We start from the raw sequence: 20,966 nt of genomic DNA, 5'->3' as shown, positions 1-20,966 counted from the left end.
TTTGGGTGGTAAAGTATTTTTTTTAAAGCAAGGAAATGATTACTATAAAAGCAGAACAGTGCTCACTCTTAGGGAAGGAGGCTTAAGAATAGGGTTAGGGGAGCTAGCAGAATTCTATTTCATCTGGGTGTTGGTCAAATGGATGTATGTTTTTGATAAATAAGTGGGTTATATATTTTTATGTGCACTTTTCTGTACATAATATTTCACAAAAAAAGCTTTAAAAGAGCACACTATAGACATCTTTTTATTCCAAAAAATAGAGAGAAAGTCTTCACAAAGAAAAGAAATTAACAAGCTATCGATCCTGAAATCTGCAAAACATTGAACACCAAATGTACTTTGAAGGCTTCAGCATTTGCTAGAGGTACAAATACATTCACTCCCCTTGAAAATCTAGAGGTATAAATACATTCACTCCCCTTGAAATCTAACCTTCTTGTGTTTTAAGTAAATTCAAAGTGTATTTGGCTTTGTAAAACCAAGATCCAATTTAGAATTAAGCTCCAAGTGAGCAGGGAGTAGGCCCAATTTTGTCCATCATTATCTCTGTTGCCTAGGACTATGCCTAGGACAAAATAAGAGGCTCAATAAATGTAAGTTGCAAGAACAAATGGAATGACACAGGTAGAGAAGAGCTAATCTGTTGCGTGTGATAATGTTAAAAGACTGCCTTTGGTATGAGTAGGGCTGCATCTTTTGCATGCAGGTGCCCATAGTTAGGGTGCCTGGGTTCTGGGTGGGAGGGATATGGCTCAGGTCAACCTCGTTTGGGGGTTAGGTGGGCCTCTGTATAGGTGGTCCCAGGATCAGCGGGTGGTGCTAAGGAGAAGGCAGCCACTAGGGGGCGGTGTCTGAAGGCACCTAGCTAATGGCTGTCAGAAGCTGTCACATTTAACAGAGTACATGCGTTCAAAGTCTTCTGGCTTTGTTGGTAATGTCCCTCTAGTAAGCTCCAAGACAGTAGTAGAATTTTCTTAGAAGGTACAGCTTGGTATTTGCTGTGCTGTGAAGCTGAAGTTCATTTGGGTACAGCAAACACAGCATGGAGAAGCTGTTTCCAGATGAGAAGAGGTCCCTAGTGGAGAGGACCAGGGCAATGGTATGGATTCAGTGTGACATCCATCAGCTAAGCAAATCTGTGTGACATGTTAGCCTTCCCTGAGGCCTCCCAGCAATATCTGAGGATGGGAACGAATCAAAGCCTGGCCTTCCTGCTTCCCAAGTTGGGGGTGCTAAGGGAGAACATCATTATTTGAATAATAAAGGGCATGATGACCGCAGAAGGCTAAGGACCTTGGGGATATTTGGGCTTCACAGGTGGCACAAGGTAAAAAGAAAGAGAAAATTCCAGACAGACACACAACATGCATTCGGGAAAAGCGCGTCTGTGCAGCGCTTGGTGTTTCATTTTTAAAGCCCCACTTTGCATAAATTGGCAGAGGCAGAGAAGGACCTGAATTAGGAATTCTTATTTTAAGAAAAGAGGCTGCACCCAATGCTTCTCATTCCCTGATTTCCCTAGAGTAACAAAAACTCCCAACCACAAAAGCTTGCTTTTCTTTGCACAGTGACTGGCAAGAAGAAAGCGAGGGAGGGCAGGCAGCTGCAAGCTCCTCCACCTGCCCCTGCACCCACTGCTCACCTCCTGCCAGCTCCTGCCCTCTGGAGCCCACCCCTGTGTTCTGCTGGGTGGTTTGCTGAGAGCCCAGAGTGGGCACATGTCTGAGGAGGGGGCTGCTGTGGGCCTGGAGGGGAAGCCTAGCCTTGGGTAAGTCTCTATGAGAGGGATCTAGCCGACTGTTGCTTCTGCAGGGAGAGGGAGAACAAGAGAGAAGAGGAAGAGAAGCCAAGAGAGGAGTAAGATGTGCAGGGGTGGGGGGCAAAAGACAGAGAGGCAAGGAATAGAAGTGCAGGCTTCTAAGAGAGAGAGGGAAAGATAGAGACAGGTGCACGGAGAGAAAGAGAGAAAGGAGGAAAGACAGAGTCCACAGGAAGAAGAGGGATGCAAACAGAGAATGGAAGGAGAGGCAGGTAAGTGGCCAGCCCGAGACAGCAGGGTGGTGCCTTCTAAGCTCATGGGCTGAGCAGCAGCTTGTGCAGCATGTAGACCCTTTGACACAACCAAGCACACAAAGGCCTCGCTTATTTTCAAAATCTGATATCCATCTGAGCATTATTGCAACAAACTGGGTCAGCTTTAAAAGGAGGAGAAGTGGGAGTAGGGGCTCAAGTCTTCCATTATCAGATTGGCCTGTGCTGGGTGTCGGGGGAAGGTGCTGGTTTGGAGTGTGGGGGCCTGGTGTTCATTTTCATCCCTCTGTGAAAAGCCATCCCCTGAATTCAACATCAAATAAGATAATCTTAGCACCATCCAGCATAGCATTGCTGCCTCGCACCATGCAACACCCAAGAGTGCAGTGCCCCAAATCTCTGTTCCAGGATGAACCTGCTCAGGTGTGATACAGAGTTGGAAGAGGGGTTGAAAAGCAAGGGACAGGAGGGCATGTGAATTTAGGCTGCCTCAGCCAGAGCCTAGCTTGGGGCAAGTGAACCATGGTGGGGGGAGAGGAAGGAGGGCAGGATGCTCCCCCCGCCAGCTCTGCTTTACCTGCCATGCAATCAGGTCCTTGAGGTGGGTCAGCTTGTCCTGGTCCTCAGGGTGGTCCCTGACGTACTCCTCAGTGAAGAAGGCCTGGGGAGGACAGACAGGAGGTCAGGGTTTCCTGTTCATTTGGCATTTCACAGCCAATCTCTTTGCCACTGGGAGAAGATTCAATTTGAGAGGGGCAAGGATGAGGTCACAGGCATGTGGATGGAACATGAGTGAGAGGTCTGGAGAGACCGACAATGTTTTATCTCCTTTGAGGTTCGGATCAGTACCCAGTGGGAATGGGCTGCAAACTCTGGGGAAGTCATTCTCAAAGTCAGGTTCCTGAGCCAGTAGCAGCAGCAGTACTTTGGAACTTGTTAGAGATGCACATTCTCTAGTCCCAGCCCAGACAGCCTGGATCAGAAACTCTGGGGATGGGGTGAGGACCTGTGTGTCAGGAAGCACTGTAGGAGATTCTGATGCTCTTTTCAAGTTTGAGAACATTGCTCTGTGGAAAATAATTCAGTGAGGAATCTCACTGGGTGGGTGCTCCAGCTCACCTCATGGCCTCCCTCTTTGCAAGTGACCCTGGCAGTCCCTTTCTGGGGCTCATGTCCTTAGTGTGTGCACATGTATAAACAGACATATCCTATCACTGCTCAAGGTTGCACAAAGGGTTACCAATGATGACTGCACGGGTATCGGAGGGTAGCTGGAAGGATTGATTAGGTGACTGGAATTATTGTCCCTGAATTACACTACGGTGTGGTATTCTTAGTTTTACATCAACTGATAACATAGGAAAGATAATAGGGAATTCGTCAACAGATTTGTTAGAATGAGGAGTTCATTTTTCCTTCAGTGTCTGCTAGATGAAAACCAAGTAAGAACTTTCTATTCTATTTCAATGCCAAGAAAAGCTATGTCTCCTTCCTGAGAAATGGGTATTATCCTTCCAGTGGATAATGTGACTCATATAAGTGATGCTATTTCCCTTTTTGCCATGAACACCAGGAAGCTCAAAAATAAAATCTGTGGCTCAAAAGTGTGGGGCTTTTCTGGAGGGAACTTATGACTTTGATATCTAGATTATAGCTCCCCTCTTGGAGTTGATCTTTTAGTTTGTATGTCTTTTCACAGATTCTGAGTTTCATTTCTTTTCATTTGTATACATCATTTCACATCCTCTGTGGAAGAGGTGGGTTTATACAACTGGCATGTACTTTTATGGTCTGGCTCACACTCATCCCAGAGCCTTTCCTTAATAGAGCCACCTGAATCTGCCCAGTGAGATAAGGGGCCTTTATGACCCCTGCCCCTTCTTGCCCCAGCACAGGGTGTGGAAAGGAGGGTGGGAGGGAGACAGGAGCTCAGCTAAGACATGAGGCTGTAGAAACATGAGGGCCAACCAAGCTGAGGGTCCCTTTGGGGACAAGAACAGCCAAAGTAGGATAAGTGACATGTAGCTGCATCTGCCCCCTGGGTCCTCCCACCACTGCTCTGTTCACTGAGCTCCCGTGGACTTGGAGCACAGAAATCCTCACCTTCTCATACTTGGCGAAGCCTCCCATGACAGCAGGGTCCACAATCCCATTCAGGAGCATGGAGAGTGGGTTGATGGGAAGAGTCTCATCACTCTGATACTGGTTTATCATCATCAGGATCTTCTCATTGGCCGTGGACATGGTTTCTATGGCATTCTCCAGAGGACTAATTGTGGTCTGTTGAAAATGAGATCACCAGGAAGAAAAGGCCTTAGTTAAGTCACTTTAAAAACAGGTATTACTGGTATTGATTTCACTTGGGGTGGGAATTCAAATGAGGCAATGCTCCCTAAGGGGCTATAACAGACTCTTGTAATTACTGAGCTCTGGAGGCTGTCTGCTCTCTGGGGAGAGACAGGCTGGCTTTCTGCTTAGTGACAAAGGGATTTCTTTGGGGAGGCAGAAGCAGGAAGTATCAGGTACTTGCTGAGGCTTCAGATGCTGAGTGTGCCCCAGAGAAGGCACACTTATTATCTGGGTGAAATACATGCCATTTCAACCCTTTCAGTATTGGTTGGGCAGATACTATGTGTGAGTTATTGGCTAGAGAGATTAGAGTAGCTTGCGATGTAGGCACCCAGCCTGGCACATAGTAGGTCCTAAGACTGGTTGTTAGATGGGTCACTGTTCCAAGGTAGATTCACTTTAGTTGGGAAAATTAAGCCGAACACCTCTCCAACACCTCTTGGAAGGCAGAATAAACAGAGTGCCATCCAAAGCTAACTGGCAAAAAGTGCAGTTTGCAAGAGCATGAGATCTGGAGTAGAAACCTAAAGTAGAGGTCGGCAAACATTTTCTGTAAAAGGGCCAGATAGTAAATATTTTAGGATTTGCAGGCCAGATGGTGTCTGCTGCAACTACTCAACTCTGTTATTGTAGGGCAAAAGTACCTACAGGCAGTATGTAAATGAATGAGAATGCTGTTCCAATAAAACTGCAGAAATAGGTGACGGGTGGAATTTGGTCCATGGCCCATAGTTTGCTGACCAATGAACTAAACTGAAACAAACTAAATAAAAATCTTAAATTTGCTAAGACTTGTTTTGTGGTCTAACACATGATCATTACTGAAGAGTGTTCCATGTGCGCCTCCGAAAAATGTGTATGCTGTTGCTGTGGGGTAGATTGTTCTATATATGTCTGTTAGGTCCATTGTGCTCTAAAATGTAGTTTCAGTTCAATGTTTTCTTATTGTTTTTCTGGCTAAATGGTCAGTCCAATGTTGAAAAGTTGAAAAGGATATTGAAATACCCTACCATCCTTATGTCTCCCTCCAGATCTCCTAATGTCTACTTTATATATTTCAGTGCTCCAACATTGGGTGTATATGTGTTTACAATTTTTATATCCTCTTGATGAACTGACCCCTTTGTCACTATAAAATGACCTTGTCTTTTTTTTCTTTTTTTAAGTTTTTCACTTAAAGTCTATTTTGTCTGAAATAAATATAGCTGCCCCTACACTCTTTTAAAAGTTTTCCTTTGCATGGAATATATTTTTCCATTCCTTCACTCTCAGTCTATGAGTGTCTTTAAAGGTGAGGTAAGTCTCTTGTAGGCAACATATCAGATAGTTTGGCTCTGTATCCCCACCCAAATCTCATCTTGTAGCTCCCATAATTCTCACATGTTGTGGGAGGGACCTAGTGGGAGATGATTGAATCATGGGGGCGGGTCTTTCCCAGGCTGTTCTTGTGATAGTGAATGGGTCTCATGAGATCTCATGGTTTTAAAAAAAAAGGGAGTTTCCCTGCACAAGCTCTCTCTTTGCCTGCTGCCATCCACGAAAGATGGGACATGCTCCTCCCTGCCTTCCTCCATGGTTGTGAGGCCTCCCCAGCCATGTAGAACTGTAAGTCCAATAGACGTCTTTCTTTTGTAAGTTGCCTAGTCTCAGGTGTGCCTTCATCAGCAATGTGAAAACGGACTAATATACAATATCATTAGGTTTTTTTTTTGTTGTTGTTCACTCTGTGCCTTTTGATTATTGAATTTAATCCATTTACATTCAGTCATTACTGATAGGTAAGGACTTACTAATGCCATTCTGTTCATTGTTTTCTGGTTGTTTTATAGATTCTTTGTTCTTTTTTCCTTTATTACATTCTTCCTTTGTGATTTGATGGCTTTCTGTAGTGATATGCTGTGGGTCTTTTATGTTTTGTACAATCTATTATAGGCTTTTGCTTTGTAGTTACCCTGAGGCTTACATAAAACATACATATAACTGGCTATTTAAAGCTGATTAACAACTTAATTTTGATCATATACACAAACTTCAATTTTACTCCCTCTCCTCCCATGTTTTATGTTTCAGATGTCACAATTTACATGAAAAATAATTTGTATCTTTAACAAACTATTAGAGATTTAGTTGTTCTTTTATATATTTTTTGCCTTTAAATCTTTATACTAATCAATTTGCCCACCATCATTAAAGTATTAGCATGCTTTGGATTTGACAATGTACATATTTTTTAGCAGCAAGTTTTATATTTTCATGTTTTCACATTACTAACTAGCATCCTCTTCCGTCAACTTGAAGAACTACCTTTAGTATTTCTTGTAAGGCAGGTCTAATGATGCTTAACTCAGCTTTTGTTTGTCTGAGAAAGACTTTTGGGTCTCTTTGGATTTATCTTATGTGTTGTCCTTTGGACTTTCTGGATCTAGATTTCTATTTTCTTTCCTAGATTTGGAAAGTTTTCTGTCATTTCTTTGGATATGTTCTCTGTTCATTTCTCCCTCTCTCTTATTTTAGTACTCAATAATGTGTATGTTGTTACACTTGACGGTGTCCCATAATTCTCTTATACCAGCCTCGTTCTTTTTCATTCTCTTTTCTTTTTGCTCCTCAGGTTATATGATTTCCAGTGATTTGTCTTCAAGCTCACTAATCCTTTCTTCTGCTTGATCTAGTCTGCTACTGAACCCTTCTATGGCATTTTTCAGTTCAGTTATAATATTCCTAAGCTCTATGATTTCTGTTTGGTACACTTTATGCTTTTTCTTTGTTAGAATTCTCAGTTTGTTCTTGCATTGCTCTCCCGTCCTTGGTGAGAATCTTCATGAGCATTATTTGGATTCCCTGAGTAAATCACATGTCTTGACTCCACACATTTCGGTTTCTGGAGATTTATCTTGTTCCTTTACTTGGAATATATTGCCCTGTTTCTTCATTTTCCTTTGGTTTCTGTGTTGGTTTCTCTGCATTAGATAAGACAGTTCTCTCTCCCAGTCTTGTCAGACTGGCCTTGTGTAGAAGAAGGATCTGACCAATCCATCCAATCTGAAATGTTAGGGTTCCTCTCAAATCTCTGTTTGCCCAGACTGCTGTCTCTGTTTTTGGTAGACCCCTATTGCTTAGAATGTGCCACTTCCTGTCACTACCCTGAGACAGATAAGGCAGGGGCTAGACTCTCTAGATGTAGCTGAAAAGGTTGGAGTATTAAATGTGTGTTCTAGTTCCTTCCATCTTCATTATGAAGCTGAGCATGGGTGATTAGCTCTCACTCTCTCTGCCCTAAGCTGGGGAGAGAATCTGTGGCAAGTACCTATACTCAGGTTCAGGCTGCACTCTCTGATTCTGGGGATATAGTTGTTGAAATTGGACCCACTGTATATCCACCTCTTTTTGTGTGGTCTAGGGCCACTCAGGAAGACAAAATCCCATTGACTGCCAGAGCTACATCATTAAGAGGACAGTCCCTTGAGTGGGAACTCTAGTGTGGCACTTGGTATGTGGCCAAACTCCTTGCAGGAAGAATGGATTGACCTGGATTTATCACTGGGTTGAGACAGAGGAAAGGCTTGTAAAGTGCCAACCTCTGGCTCTGGCTATTGGAGAACGATTATTTGTTTGCCCTATTAGCTTCCTGATGCAAGATTGTTAGATGCCAGGCCATCAAGTAGCCACTGGAAGTGTGTGCCCCTTCCAGAAAGAAAATGGGAGCTGTTCATTTCTGCCCATTTTCTGCACTGCTCCAAGGGGATGTAACCCCTGGAAGTGTCTGTGCACCCATTTAAAACCATCTCTTTGTTCTGTGATCTAGGGAGACTTGCATACACCTGCTCCCTTCTGTTCCCAGAGCTAAGAGGTTTAGATGGAATCCCTTTAGAGATAGTTCTAAAAGTTGGGACACTCAATGCATAGCATAAACCTTATCTAGGGAGGAATAGGGGTGTTGCAATTTTTTAAGCCCTTTCTTTGCACCACTCTCAGGGAATGAAGCCCTGGAAGTGCTTTTATACCTGTATAAAACTGCTGCTTTTTTTTTTTTCCTCCTGTGGTCTTTGGAGACATGCATATGCCAGTCCCCTCTGCTCCCAGAGCTAGGGTGTTTAGGATACAGCCCTTGGGTGGAAGCTGTAAAAGTTGGGAAACTCGATGTGTGGACAAACTCCTTCCAGGAGGGATTCATAAACCTGTAGTTATTGCCGGGGTGAGCCAGGAGGGAAGGCTTGAGAAGTGACAGCCTGCTTCTCAGGCTGCCAGTGGGTTAATATGTGTTTGCCCCTTAACTCCTCAGTGGAAGTTATGTAGAAGCCAGGCTGCCATGTAGCCACTGGAAGAGTGTGTCATAAATGCCTTCCGGGGAGAAGCAGGGGATTCCATTTATAAAAGACCCTTTACTACACTCTTCTCAGGGGATGGAATGCCTGAAAGTTCATGTGCACCCATATAAAACCACTGATTTTTTCCTGTGGTCTAAAGAGACTTGCATGTGTCTAACTGCACAGTCTCAGAGTTGGTAAGTTGAAAGCCAACCAATGAAGAAACTCCAAATTAGAATGGTATATGTGAGGTCCAAGCCCTCCTGGGGAACCTTAGAATTAGGGTAGTATATGTGAGATCCAACCCCTCCTCTCTACAGGGAGAGAAGATGAGTACTGGCAATTTCTTTCTCCATTTTATGGCACAGTGTCAGAGCAGGGTGCATGCCTGAGTGTGCCTCAGCTTTTCGTATCGATTCAATGTGGATGTTTACTCAGTGCCTGGTAGGTAGAAGTCCCTCACTTCATCTCTGAGTTTCTCTCAGAGGGAATTGATCCATGAGTAGATGTTTATCTGGTGCATTTGGGGGTGGAGGGAGAGCCAGGAGCTTCCTAGTCTGCTATGTTGCTAGTTGTCTTCTTGGTCATCTTTTTAAACCGTTTCTGTGAAATTATAGCCTCCTCACTCCCTTACCCTGTATCTGGATGTTTTTGAAGATGACTGATCTCTGCAGTGAGATCAGAGATCAGATCTCTGCCCTGGGAATTGACTGACTGACTCTCTTTCTTTCTCTCTCATATACACACACACATAGATACACATACACATGCATGCCCACACACCCTACACCTGCACATGCACACACATATAATGTTAACTGAAGGAGAACGCTGTCCAACTGGGCTGCAGCCATAGTCCTCCAAAGTGAAACCTATGGTCTAGTATCTGTCAAGTACACAGACCAACTCTGTGGGGGCTCTGAGGGGCCAAGGTGTAGACTGACTGAGTTATAAGGAAAACCTATCACCACCGCTTGGATTGAGCCCAGCGCCACACCTGCATTTGAACAATAGCCTGCCATATCTGAAAGACTCAGGCTTTAAGACGAGTCATTAAAAATGGAAAGTGCTATTGATTGGCTTTCCTCCTTGCTTTTGAAACTATTTTTAGATTCCCAAAGTGTTATCCTCATTATAGCCATTAGGAACAGAGAATGAGAATGAAAATAATTTTGGTTTCTCACCTATGGGCATTTGTGTAAACCAAATATGTAACTTTCAGATCATTACAGGAGTTATACAGTTGGTGGGAGGCCTAGATTTCAGAAGCTAAACCCATGGTTTAGCTAATAACAGGAATAAAAGTAATGATCGTGATAATGAAGATGACTTCACTGATTGATTGCCTCCTGTGTGCCAGCCCATGCTGGCCACATTACACCCATGCTCATTTCATTGCCCCAAGAATAAGTTAAGTCACTTATCCCTGAGCCCCGGGGCAGAGCTGGAAAGAGAACTCAGGTATTTCTGATTCCAAAGGCGGGCTTCCTCCACTACATGTGAATCAAGCTTTGATACCACACTTGCCATCAACGGGCTGTTGGGACTTAGTCTAGCCCTCAAATCTCTGGTCTTTTCCCTAAGCTGAGCCTCAGTTTCTCTATCAACATAGTAACCCTTGCCAGGCTTGCTGTGAAGGGAAAATGAATTATTAGGGGAGGGTGCTTTGGAAAAAAATGTAAAAGTGTGTGTGGATGGGTGAGGGAACATACGATGAAAGAGAAAGTGATCTTGATCCCTGGCAATTATGTGGCATTTCATTTTATTTATTTGTTTAAACAAACAAATATTTTTGTTTATTTTTTTAGACGGAATCTTGCTCTGTTGTTGCCTGGGCTGGAGCGCAGTGGCATGATATCGGCTCACTGCAACCTCTGCCTCCTGGGTTCAAGCGATTCTTCTGCCTCAGCCTCCTGAGTAGTTGGGATTACAGGCACATGCCACCATGCCCAGCTAATTTTGTATTTTTAGTAGAGACAGGGTTTCACCATGTTGGTCAGGCTGGTCTTGAACTCCTGACCTTGTGATCCGCCCACCTGGGCCTCCCAAATTGCTGAGATTGTAGGCATAAGCCACCACGTCCTGCCCAGCATTTCATATTTTTCAAAGCCATTTTACCAATATCGCCTTCTTAAGTCTAGCCAGGAATCCTATGAGCTGCACAGGACAGGTGGTCTCATGACCTCTGAGTTCTGCCACAATTGCTTTGGCAGTTCATGTCCCATTGCTGGGCCTCATTTTCTCATATACAAAATAACACAGGTAGACAAGAACCAGGAAGAATCCGGACAAAAAACTTGGAGAACTACAAGCCAAACCAGGTGGCGGAGGTCTGTCACTTAGCTAGCACATTGATTCTAACCTTTAAAAATGTAATTCAACAGAGATAGAGGAGAGGGTTGTTGCTACTGCACTTTGCCACAGCCCTTACTAGGCTATGAAGGTATTCGAGTTTATAGCTTTTGGACTAAAAGACACCTAAGGTCCCTTTAAGCTCTAAAGTTCCATCATTTTGCAATTCCTATTTATAGATGATTAAAACTAAGAGCCAGAGATATACAGTCCTTATCTAACATATATAACTCATTAGTAACCAAGTTGAATTTGGATCTCTGACCCCTAGATCAGGGCTCCTTGTAAAAACTCCATTTCTCAGGGCCAAGAACAAGAAAAAAATAAAACCCCAATAAGCAGAACTTATACTTGAAGCTCATCAGAAAATGCCTCTCTATATAAACATTACTGTAGTCATGACAATTTATGGAGGAAATAACCGAAAACAAGATAAAATTCATATAACACCATAACAATCTTTGGAAATGAAGTCACTTACAAGGCCATTAAACTTTTGTATCTGAGACACCCTGAAATTCCTGCTAACTCATCTGAGAGAGGCCATTAAAGATAAATTCACTCTGGCCAACTTTCTGAAGGTTTCCCCAATGCCTTCTATGAAAAGGCGTCAGGATAAAAGAAACAAGCCAAAATCTTGACTATTTCTTTCCTAACTTCAAAACGCTGAGTTTATAAAATAAGGTAACCAGTTTAGACATTATGGGTGTCTGCATATTGATTGACTGATTAATTTATGTAAGTATTCTTTAGTTAGCATCAGTTGTGGGCCAGGGACTATTCTTAGCACTTGGAGATATGGCAGTAAATAAAATAGACAAAATACCTGTCTTCTTGGAATTTATATTCTAGTGCAGCTTATGGTCTAATGTTATATTAATATTCTCTTAATACTAAAAACAAACAAGAAAATTATGTAGTCTATTAGGAGATAAGTGCTTTGAGCTGACACACAGTAGCAGAGGGAATGGGAAGTACAGGGATGGGCTCTCTCAGTTTGTTACAGTTTGGCAGGAATGACTACAGAAGAGATGCCTTGCTGAGCACCACCAGGTGACAGGGCTCAGTCAGGGCTAAGGGCAGAGGCTACAGATTGGTAGAAAGTTTCTGATTCCTTACCTCCTAAATAGGGCTAATAATAGTATGCACCTCACGGGGGCCTATGAGAATTAAATGAGATATTGCTATAAACCTCTGACACAGCACCTGGGGCACTTGTTAAAACTTATCATGTGCCATGAAGCAAGGGCACAGACACTTCCTTCCTTTTGGGGGTACTACCTGCTGGGGTGGGCTGTGGTGGGCTTCTTTTCTTTTCTTAAGGATAAAAGATAAAGAGTTCAAGCCAGGTACCTGACAGGGGAGGTTAAAGTCATACCTTATCTCTTTTACTAACCTTGAACAATGCACTAATTAACTCTGCCTCTCGGTTCCCACATCTGTAAAATGGGAAGATTAATAATATCTACCTCACAGGGTTGCTGAGGGGTTGAAATGAGATCATGCATATGAACAGTTGAGCCCATACTCACAACAATTTTTTTTGCTCTAACCATCATTGTTATACTTTTCCAAGGTCTAAGTCATGCCTATAAAAAGGAGGCGAAAGGGCTCCTGAGCTGCTGGGCTCACTGACAAGAGAGGGTCATTAAGGGTAGAAGTGAAATTGTCTGATACAATAGCCTGATACGATAGCCTGAAAACGCAAGTCAGACCACGTACCTCCTCTGCTCGTGGCTCTGTGTCACTCAGTGGGAAAGTCAAAGTCCTTATGGTGGTCTACAAGGTCCTATGTGATCTGCTATCAGACGACTGCTACTCATCCTCACTTGTTCTGGTCTGGACACAAGCATACTCTGGCCCCAGGACCTTTGCACTTACTGTCCCCTCTGCTGGAATGTCTCTCTCTTCAATGTCAGCGTGGACCCCTTCCTCATTTTCTCCAGGCCTCTCCTCAACAGCCAATATAGAGGGAAGCATTCTCTGACTACCCTACTTAAAATAGCAATCCCTCATCCATCACCTTTCTGCTTTAATTGTTTCCATCACAGTTATCATCATCTGTCATATAGTTACTTTGACTTTTTAGTCCTCTTTCCCACTAGAATGGAAGCTCCATTGCAGAATCTCTAGGTCTTAAAACAGTGCCTAACATGTTAGGTGCACATTAAGTATTTTCTGAATGAATAAATAAATAAATAAGACATCCTAAATATGTCCACTTATAAGTTTCCTCACAACCACACTGACTATTCCTCTGTATCTTGGGAACTGCAAGATCTTTAGCTGTCTGAGGACATGGAGACCCTAAGCTGTGCTGAGAAGCAAAATAGGTGTTTATCTGCACAAGGGAGTTCAAACATTTGGATTCTAGCCAAATGATTTCTCTCTTCTGAGCCTCGGTTTGTCCAACTATAAAATGGGTTCATATGGGGCTACTGCACAGGTGCCCCCAAGCGGGTACTGTGATGAGAGGAGTATGAGCAGGGATGGAGATGATTGTGTTCCAGGCCCTCTGTGACACCCCACCCGCCCAACAGAAGCTCCCCATTCACGAGCTTTATTACTGGAGCCCATGGAAAGTTTCATTTGCAGGGAACAAAAAGGTTATCTGACACTTAAAAAAAATCTGAAAGGCATTATTCTGAATGCTGTCTGCATGGGAATGCTGGGACTCACACAGCAGCCTCAAAGAAAACACGTCTCCTTTTAAAGTCAAAGGGGCCTTCGGAGACTGGTTGTGCCCTGTGCATCGGAGGAGGGGTGGCCCTGCCATGAATGTCCTAGACTCACCTGCGACATGTGCACCACCTCAAACCAGCGCAGGATCCCCGGCAGTTTGTACGCAGTCACGAAGGAGGTTCTCTCAATCCACATGGACTGTCCGTGTGCAGGAGGTGGCAAAGGCGGGAAAGCAACAAACACATTTATGAAACCTGGGTATCAGAGAAGCTTGGCAGAAACCCAGCCAGGTCCCCAGGCCTCCCCTCTACCGGAAAGCAGAATAAATATTGCAAGACCCAGAAACATGCTCTCACCTTACCCTTAAGAATTCTTTCCCAACATAAACTGTAAGCTCTCCCTGGACTTAGGCCAAGTAAGTTTTAACCTGGGTTTATTAGCAGTCTGAATTTTTAGGCAATATTGAATGTATCCATTTGTTTTCTCGGGGAAGGGTTCCCCGTGTTCATTAGATTCTCAAAGAGGCAGTGGCTCCAAAAATATTAAGAATTACAGTCCAAGCCAAAGATCCGAGACTTGGAGACACCTCTTTATTCCAGTCTTGTTTGAATCCTAGCTGGACACACACACAGGAGACTAGCACTCAGGGGACAGCGATGACTAAACTGCTGTGACCTCTTACTGGTGTTTGCTGGAAGGTTTGATTTTATCAACACCCCTTCTTAGCCTGAGGGTTTCTACCTGCTGGCAATGCCTGAATGCCCTGTGGTTGAAAAGGTGCCTCTGACATGAGGTCCGGGTTCTGTATTAAAGGGAAAAAGGCTCAAGAAATAAGGACACAGGCCCTAATGGAAGAGACTGGGGAATGGACGTCATGGTATCCATGGAGGTTAGCTTTATTTTCTCTGGCTTTGGATCAAGTTCCTTCCCATTCTGAGGTTGGCTGATGCATGCTCTGGTTCCTCCAGGTGGCCCCAGGGAATGATCAAGAGTAGGGAAGATACTCACGGCAAACTCATTCTCCGGGTCTACGGTTCCCCTGCGCACAGGCCGGGAGTAGTGGAACCTTTGCACGTAGTTGGATTTGTAGAAGCTGAAAGACAGGAAGAGGCTGAGGCTCCTGGTAGCCATGGCCGGCTGCTGACACCTGATCTGACCCTGCACTGTCCAGGGAGGCTCATTACAGTAAACTTCAGGCCTAGTAGAGTCCCTTGTGGTGGCATTTAAAATCAAGGTCTGTGTTCTGGGCTCCATAAGAGTGACTTTTGCACAGGCTTTCCTGACAAGGCAATTTAGAAGGTAGACTGGGTATGCCCCTTTGAGAACACAGTACCCCTAGAGTATCCAGGCAATTGGAATCCTAACATGGATGGCCGAGGTCATGATTTCCTGTGATCTGCAACAAAGGAGCTGAGGTCTGAGCCTAATTTCCCAGGGGTGTCCTCAAAGGATTTCTTTAGGTATCCCAGCCAAACCCCCAAATCAGTCTTCTTGAATCCTTGGTGAGATTCTAACATCAGGGCCAGCAGAACACCATGCTAGCTGCATAGTTATTGTCCCCTGCTCATGGGTGCCTGTCTGAGAAGGTGAGAAGGTGAGGGGAGGCTGAGACCCAAGCTGAGCTCCACCTGCTCTGCTGTGGCACTTCATGAGGCTGCTGGGAGAGGCTGCCTCTCCCTAAAGGGTCCTTAATCTTGCAAAGCAGATCCTGTTTCTGACTGTCCCACCCAGAGGGGAGGACCTACTCTAAGACACTCAAGTGCTCCATTAGAACTTGGGCATGGGGTGGGGGGAATGAGCTGGGCAGCTGGGAGCCATACAGCCTTGGGTCCCACAGAGGCCCCACCTTGTGGCCTCATCAGTGACTTTGCAATCTGATCCAGAACAGGTGGACATCAGCCTTCATGGCACTTCCTCTAGTGTACCTTTATCAGAGCCAGAACACACCATTGTCAATGTACAACCTTCACACATGTTGAGAAGATGTCCCTCTGGGAGCATGTGCTCAGCATGGCCAAGGTCCCCTGTCTTCACCCTGCCTATCACTTGCCCAGCCACACTCTGTTTGTGGACTCCCTGGGGCCACTCTGAGATCAACCTGAGCAACAAATAGGCTGAGTGCATCCAGTTGAGCAAATGCTCAATGTTTGCTGAGGATTTGCTGAGCCATAACCCTGGCCCTCCTATCCTTCCTGGCTTCAGCCTTGTCAGGGGCAGAGCCCAGCTAATTGGAGGGTGATTCTTTGCCCAAGAGGAAAAGGGGGGAACAAACTGGCTAAGACAGAGAAGGAACTAGAAAGACACTGGGGTCTGTTCTGCCACCAGCTCAGTTTGGTGGTCCCAATGGGTTCTCTTCCCCATCCTTCTTCCCTGTGGACAATGAGTCTTACTTTATAATCTGGTCAGGCACTGGCTTATTCTTGAACCTGGGATGTTCATCCAAGACAGGCTGGACAGTGAAGCACTGGATGTCTGGAATCCATGGAGTTAAGGGCTTATATCTGTTGGCTGCAGGGACAGTTTTAAGTATAGCTGGTCCTTGCCGAGACCTTCCAGGCCAGCCTTTATGGAGCCACATTTTTACTGAATGATGAACCTCAGGTTGCTGGCTGCCCACTAGGCACTAATGACTAGTTAGTTACTGAGGTCCTTATCAGTGCTGTCACCTTGCAACCTTATGCCAGGGCTCAGCTCCTATAAACAGAGTTGGCTAGTGGTGTTTAATCATCATCATTGCTATATTATCATTAATAATAATACCATTGAATGAATTTATAGCTCTCAAATCAATTGCAGAGTACATCTCCTCATGATTTCATTTGATCTTCTCAGTTCCACTGAGTGTATTATTAACCTAAATTGTCCCCTTCGAGGCCAGAGAAGCCAGGCCACTTGTTGAAGGTCACACAACTTGTAAGAACAGATCCAAGTTTGTATTCAGGTAGTTTAACTCTAAGCTCAGAATTCTTTCACTCTGGACTCGCTACGCAAAGGTGGCCCTCTGACCAGTAGTATCAGCATCACCTGTAAGTTGTTAGAAGTGGAGACTCTGGACTATCTGAGAACCAACTGAGTCCGGATCTGTGAAAGATCCTGGGGTGATACATATGCATGCTAAAGTTTGAGAAGCACTGCTATAGAATATGCAAATAAATGTCATTTTGCACTCCAACTCTGAAAATTTGAAAGCAACTCCCTGCGGCAGGATGGTAAGGAGCTGTGTTCAGACTCGGAAAAGAGTTCCATGGTGGACGAGTGATGTCTGCAACAGGCATAGATATTGAAGAGGCACTATGTGGGTCAGACTCATGTCATGCCTCTTCTAGATCTGTCTTTAGTCCTTTTAAGCTGACAATATGGCAAACTGAATGAACAAAGTCAGTGGTCACTGGTCCCATTCCTGACCCTCTTCCCTTTCCCTACCTCCCATTTCTTCTTTACCCACATCTTTTATTTAGGTATTCAAGGTCTTTTCCCTCTATTCTACCCAATGACCACCATGACTCCAAAAAAATCTTCACCTGGGCCTGACTTGTCTGCCAACTAAGGAATCAAGAACTCCTCTGGCTAGCATTCAAAGCTAGGCTAACATGGCCTTCACCCATTTTTTCATCATTATCTGGATAACCAATGGATCCTACTACTCCCTTTCCCTGGAACCTTTTCCCTCATCAGCACCCCTCTCTTGTGAACCCTTTGGACAGATGTCAAACACCACAGTCCATGAAAACAAAATTCATCCCCCAGTTGGGAATTGTTTTCTTTCCTTTGGCTTTCCACAGCCTTTGTCTGTGCTTCTCTTAGGAAATACCCTCCAGCTCCCTGTCGGCTTCCTCCTCCCACTAGCCCACCTGACACCCTCCATTCCTGCCCAGATTGTGAGCTTCTTCATGGCAGAGACTATGGTTCTTTCACACATAAGAAATGACCAAAACCTAGTTCCAGATTAAATTGAATTGCCTCTCTCTGATGAACTTACTCTATGCTTATATGTTAGGGTTTTCATTGATTTACTTCTGATGCCTGTTTCTGCCTTAAATAGATTTCTCTTCGTAAGAGAGGAAAATGTTTAACACGAATGAATAAATCTCAGTGAAAGTATTTCTACGATTTTTAGGGAAACCCTTTTCTTTCTCAAGCCATGTGGCCAACAGCCTGCTCTGGGAAGAAAATCACTCTGGATTAAGTCTAGGGCAGGGGTTGGCAAACTATGGTCTTGCGGTCAAATCTGGTTCACTGCCTGTTTTTGTAAGGCCCAGAGGCTAAGAATAGTTTTCAATGGAGGGAAAAAGAGTATTTTGTAACATGTGAAAATGATAGAAAGTTCAAATTTTAGTGTCCATAGAGTTTTATTGGAACACAGCAATATCTGTGCATTTTTGGGTTTTCAGTGGCTGCTCTCCCACTACAACAGCAGAGCTGAGTAGTTGTGACAGAGGCTGCATGGTCACGAACACTAAAATACTGCCCATCTGACCCCTTCCAGAAAGTTTGCAGACTCCTGTTTTAGAGAAGGTTCTAGGTCATGTTTACTGATCTTGGCCACTGGTCTTGGCCCAAGAGGAGAATTCAAACCTGTCCAGGGGAAGCCCGTGACACGAGTCCCCTGAATTTGTGCCAGGAGGATGGCTGGTGAGGTTGTTATGCCACATGTTGAATGTATGCGTGGAACTGGGGCCCCAGAGGGCTGGGCAACTGCAGACCCCCTACAAAGAGACTTTGGCTTTCAATGATCGTTCCCTACTTGGATACCTAAGTGAGAAATGAGATCTGTCACCCTCTCAGACTGCTTATCAGCTTTTTCGCAAGTGAAGGCAAGAGAAGAGAGCATTAAGAACTCAATATTTTGTCCAAAAGCAGGCCTGAGTTCAAATCCCAGCTCCATCACTTCCTAGTTATGACCTTGTGCAAGCTGCTTAGATTCTGTGAGCCTCAGTTTTCCTATTAGCAAAATGCAGAAAGCAATAATACCTAACTTGTAGAAGTATTGGAGGGTAAAACAACAATGCGTGTAAAATGCCTAGTGCATGATAAACAGTTAATAAAGAGAATGCTGTTCATCAATCTTTTAAAAAATGACGGTGTACCAGAACACAGGTTTTCAGACAGACAGATCGTGAGGTTTAAGTACCGATTCCATCACTAACTAGCTTTGTAACCTTAGGCAAACCACTTTATGTCTCTGCCCCACATATTTCTTCTCCATGAAATAGGGAAAATCAACACTCCCTTTAGAGGGTCTTATAGGATACAAAGCCTGCAGTTCCATGAAAACGACATTTAGCAAATAATAGCCCTTCCCCTCTTCTTTTGCACCTGCCTCCTGGCACTGAACCAGGGGAGAGCTATGTCCCAGAAACACGTACTCTCTCCCTAGCCTCATGTTAAAAGGCCACACAGCTGTTCAATCCCAGGAGGTCCACTTAGAAAGGCCTTAGAACTAATCCCATGTCTCGCCTATAACCAAACTCATATTTGTAACCGGCCCAGCCCACCACCAGTTGCATTTCCTCCTGCAAATAACCATGGTAGAGCAGGTATGCAGGGCAGGCAAGCATAATGAAAAGGTTACAGATGAATGTTTACCACTGGAGAGAAGAATATTTGGATTAAAGTACAGCAGACTGAGCAGACCAGTCATGCAACCTGTTAACCCCATTTTAAAGGCTGTAACTTAATTTGTGCTAAAGGGTGCAATGCTGGGAGCTAGGCTGAGTTAATGCGCTCCCTGGCTCAGCAGTTGGCCCTATTCTTGCATTTATATGCTCTCTGCCATGTGAATCCTGTCTGTTGCCCAGCACCAGCTGCTGGCCCGCTAAACACCATGCTTGGCCGCACTGGCACTCACTTATACTGCACCCTAGCATCACCCCATGCGACTTCTGTGTACTGTGTACTCCAAGTGAGCTGGCTGCTTCTCTGCCTCCTTCCTCCCTTTCTCTATTTATTTATCTCTTTTCTTCTTTCCTCTTTCTGTGTTGTTTCCTTTTTATTTTTATTAATCAACAAATATTTACTGGGAGTCCCTTTGTACCAGGCACAAGGGAGGGGGGACTTAACTGCAGGGAGCAAGCCATGGCAAGCATCTTCCCTCATGGAGCTTACATTCTAGCTCACCTCCATGCATGTTTAAAAAGTGCCAGAGATAAGGGCAAATTGAGACAGATTTTCCAAGGAAAATGGAGCTTGAGATATTAGGGTCATGAAGAGTTCAGAAAAGGCCACATTTGACAATAGAAAGGCCATGGCAGACCTCTTCCAGAAGGTGACGCCAAGCTAGGGTCTGATGGGTAAGAGACAGCTAGTCATGTAAGGAGCTGAGGCAGGGCACCCCAAGCAGAGAGAACAGAGAATATGAATGCTCAGAGGCAGCAACAAGCTGGGCACATCACAGGAACAGAAACAAGACCATTGTGGTCAGAGGGATGTGATAAAGGGAAAGAAGGATGGGGGGTGATAACGCTGAACAGGCAGGCAGGGGTCAGATCATGGATGGCCCTGCAGGCCTTGCTTAGCAGTTTTGATTTTATTATGATGGCAATGTGGCATCATTTCAGTTCATGGAGACTGCTATGCTCCTTACTGCCTAAGGCCTCTGCACAGAAGCATCCTTCCTTCTGTCTGGGATATTCTCCCCATCTCCTGCTAAGCTTTGGTTGTTTGTCATCTCAAACGTCACCTTCCTCAAGGATGCCTTCTCTCTTTTCCCAACCACAGTACTCTGCATGGCTTCCTCAAGGCACAGATTATATTTTTGTAAATAAATATGGAATAGTGCAGTTAGTCACTTAATGCCTCTTTTAGTTGCTACACTGTAAGCTCCCTGAATGTAGGACCATTTTGTGAATGAAAATCTCCAGTCCTTTGTACCTTGCTTAGCATAGAGTCAGGGCTTGAGAGTATTCAATATAAGAATGAATGACTGAGTGAGTGAATTAATCAATGCAAACCACATTTACGATGTATTGAGATGGGTTCTTTGGATCTCATCTCGAATATTTACTGGGAGTCACTCTGTACCAGGCACCACGGGAGATGGGAACTTACTGCAGAGAGCAAGCCAGAGCAACCACGGGGTTGACATTCTAGCTCACATTCATGCACTTTTTAAAAAGCACCAAAGATAACAGGAAATGGAGACAAAGGAGAATGGCGTGAACCCGGGAGGTGGAGCTTGCAGTGAGCTGAGATCCGGCCACTGCACTCCAGCCTGGGTGACAGAGCGAGACTCCGTCTCAAAAA

The 20,966-nt window shown here is 44.6% G+C and overlaps 1 protein-coding gene across 1 annotated transcript in view; it reads right to left on the bottom strand.

Moving 5' to 3' along the window:
- The window catches only part of DOCK2 (dedicator of cytokinesis 2), a 443,859-nt gene that overhangs the window by 11,572 nt on the left and 411,321 nt on the right, over positions 1–20,966 (bottom strand). Inside the window, exons 42-46 of the mRNA XM_017849424.1 lie at positions 16,115–16,196; positions 14,733–14,817; positions 13,836–13,922; positions 4,138–4,314; positions 2,612–2,695 (exon numbers count right to left, since the gene is read on the bottom strand). Of these exons, the coding sequence (XP_017704913.1) occupies positions 2,612–2,695; positions 4,138–4,314; positions 13,836–13,922; positions 14,733–14,817; positions 16,115–16,196 (515 nt within the window). The remainder of the gene's footprint in view (positions 1–2,611; positions 2,696–4,137; positions 4,315–13,835; positions 13,923–14,732; positions 14,818–16,114; positions 16,197–20,966) is intronic.

The sequence above is a fragment of the Rhinopithecus bieti genome, unplaced genomic scaffold, assembly GCF_001698545.2.
Source record: "Rhinopithecus bieti isolate Rb0 unplaced genomic scaffold, ASM169854v2 scaffold_30732, whole genome shotgun sequence".
In the NCBI taxonomy this organism is placed as follows: domain Eukaryota; kingdom Metazoa; phylum Chordata; class Mammalia; order Primates; family Cercopithecidae; genus Rhinopithecus; species Rhinopithecus bieti.
The sequence above is the reverse complement of the archived record's forward strand: the minus strand, read 5'-3'. Positions and strand labels throughout refer to the sequence as shown.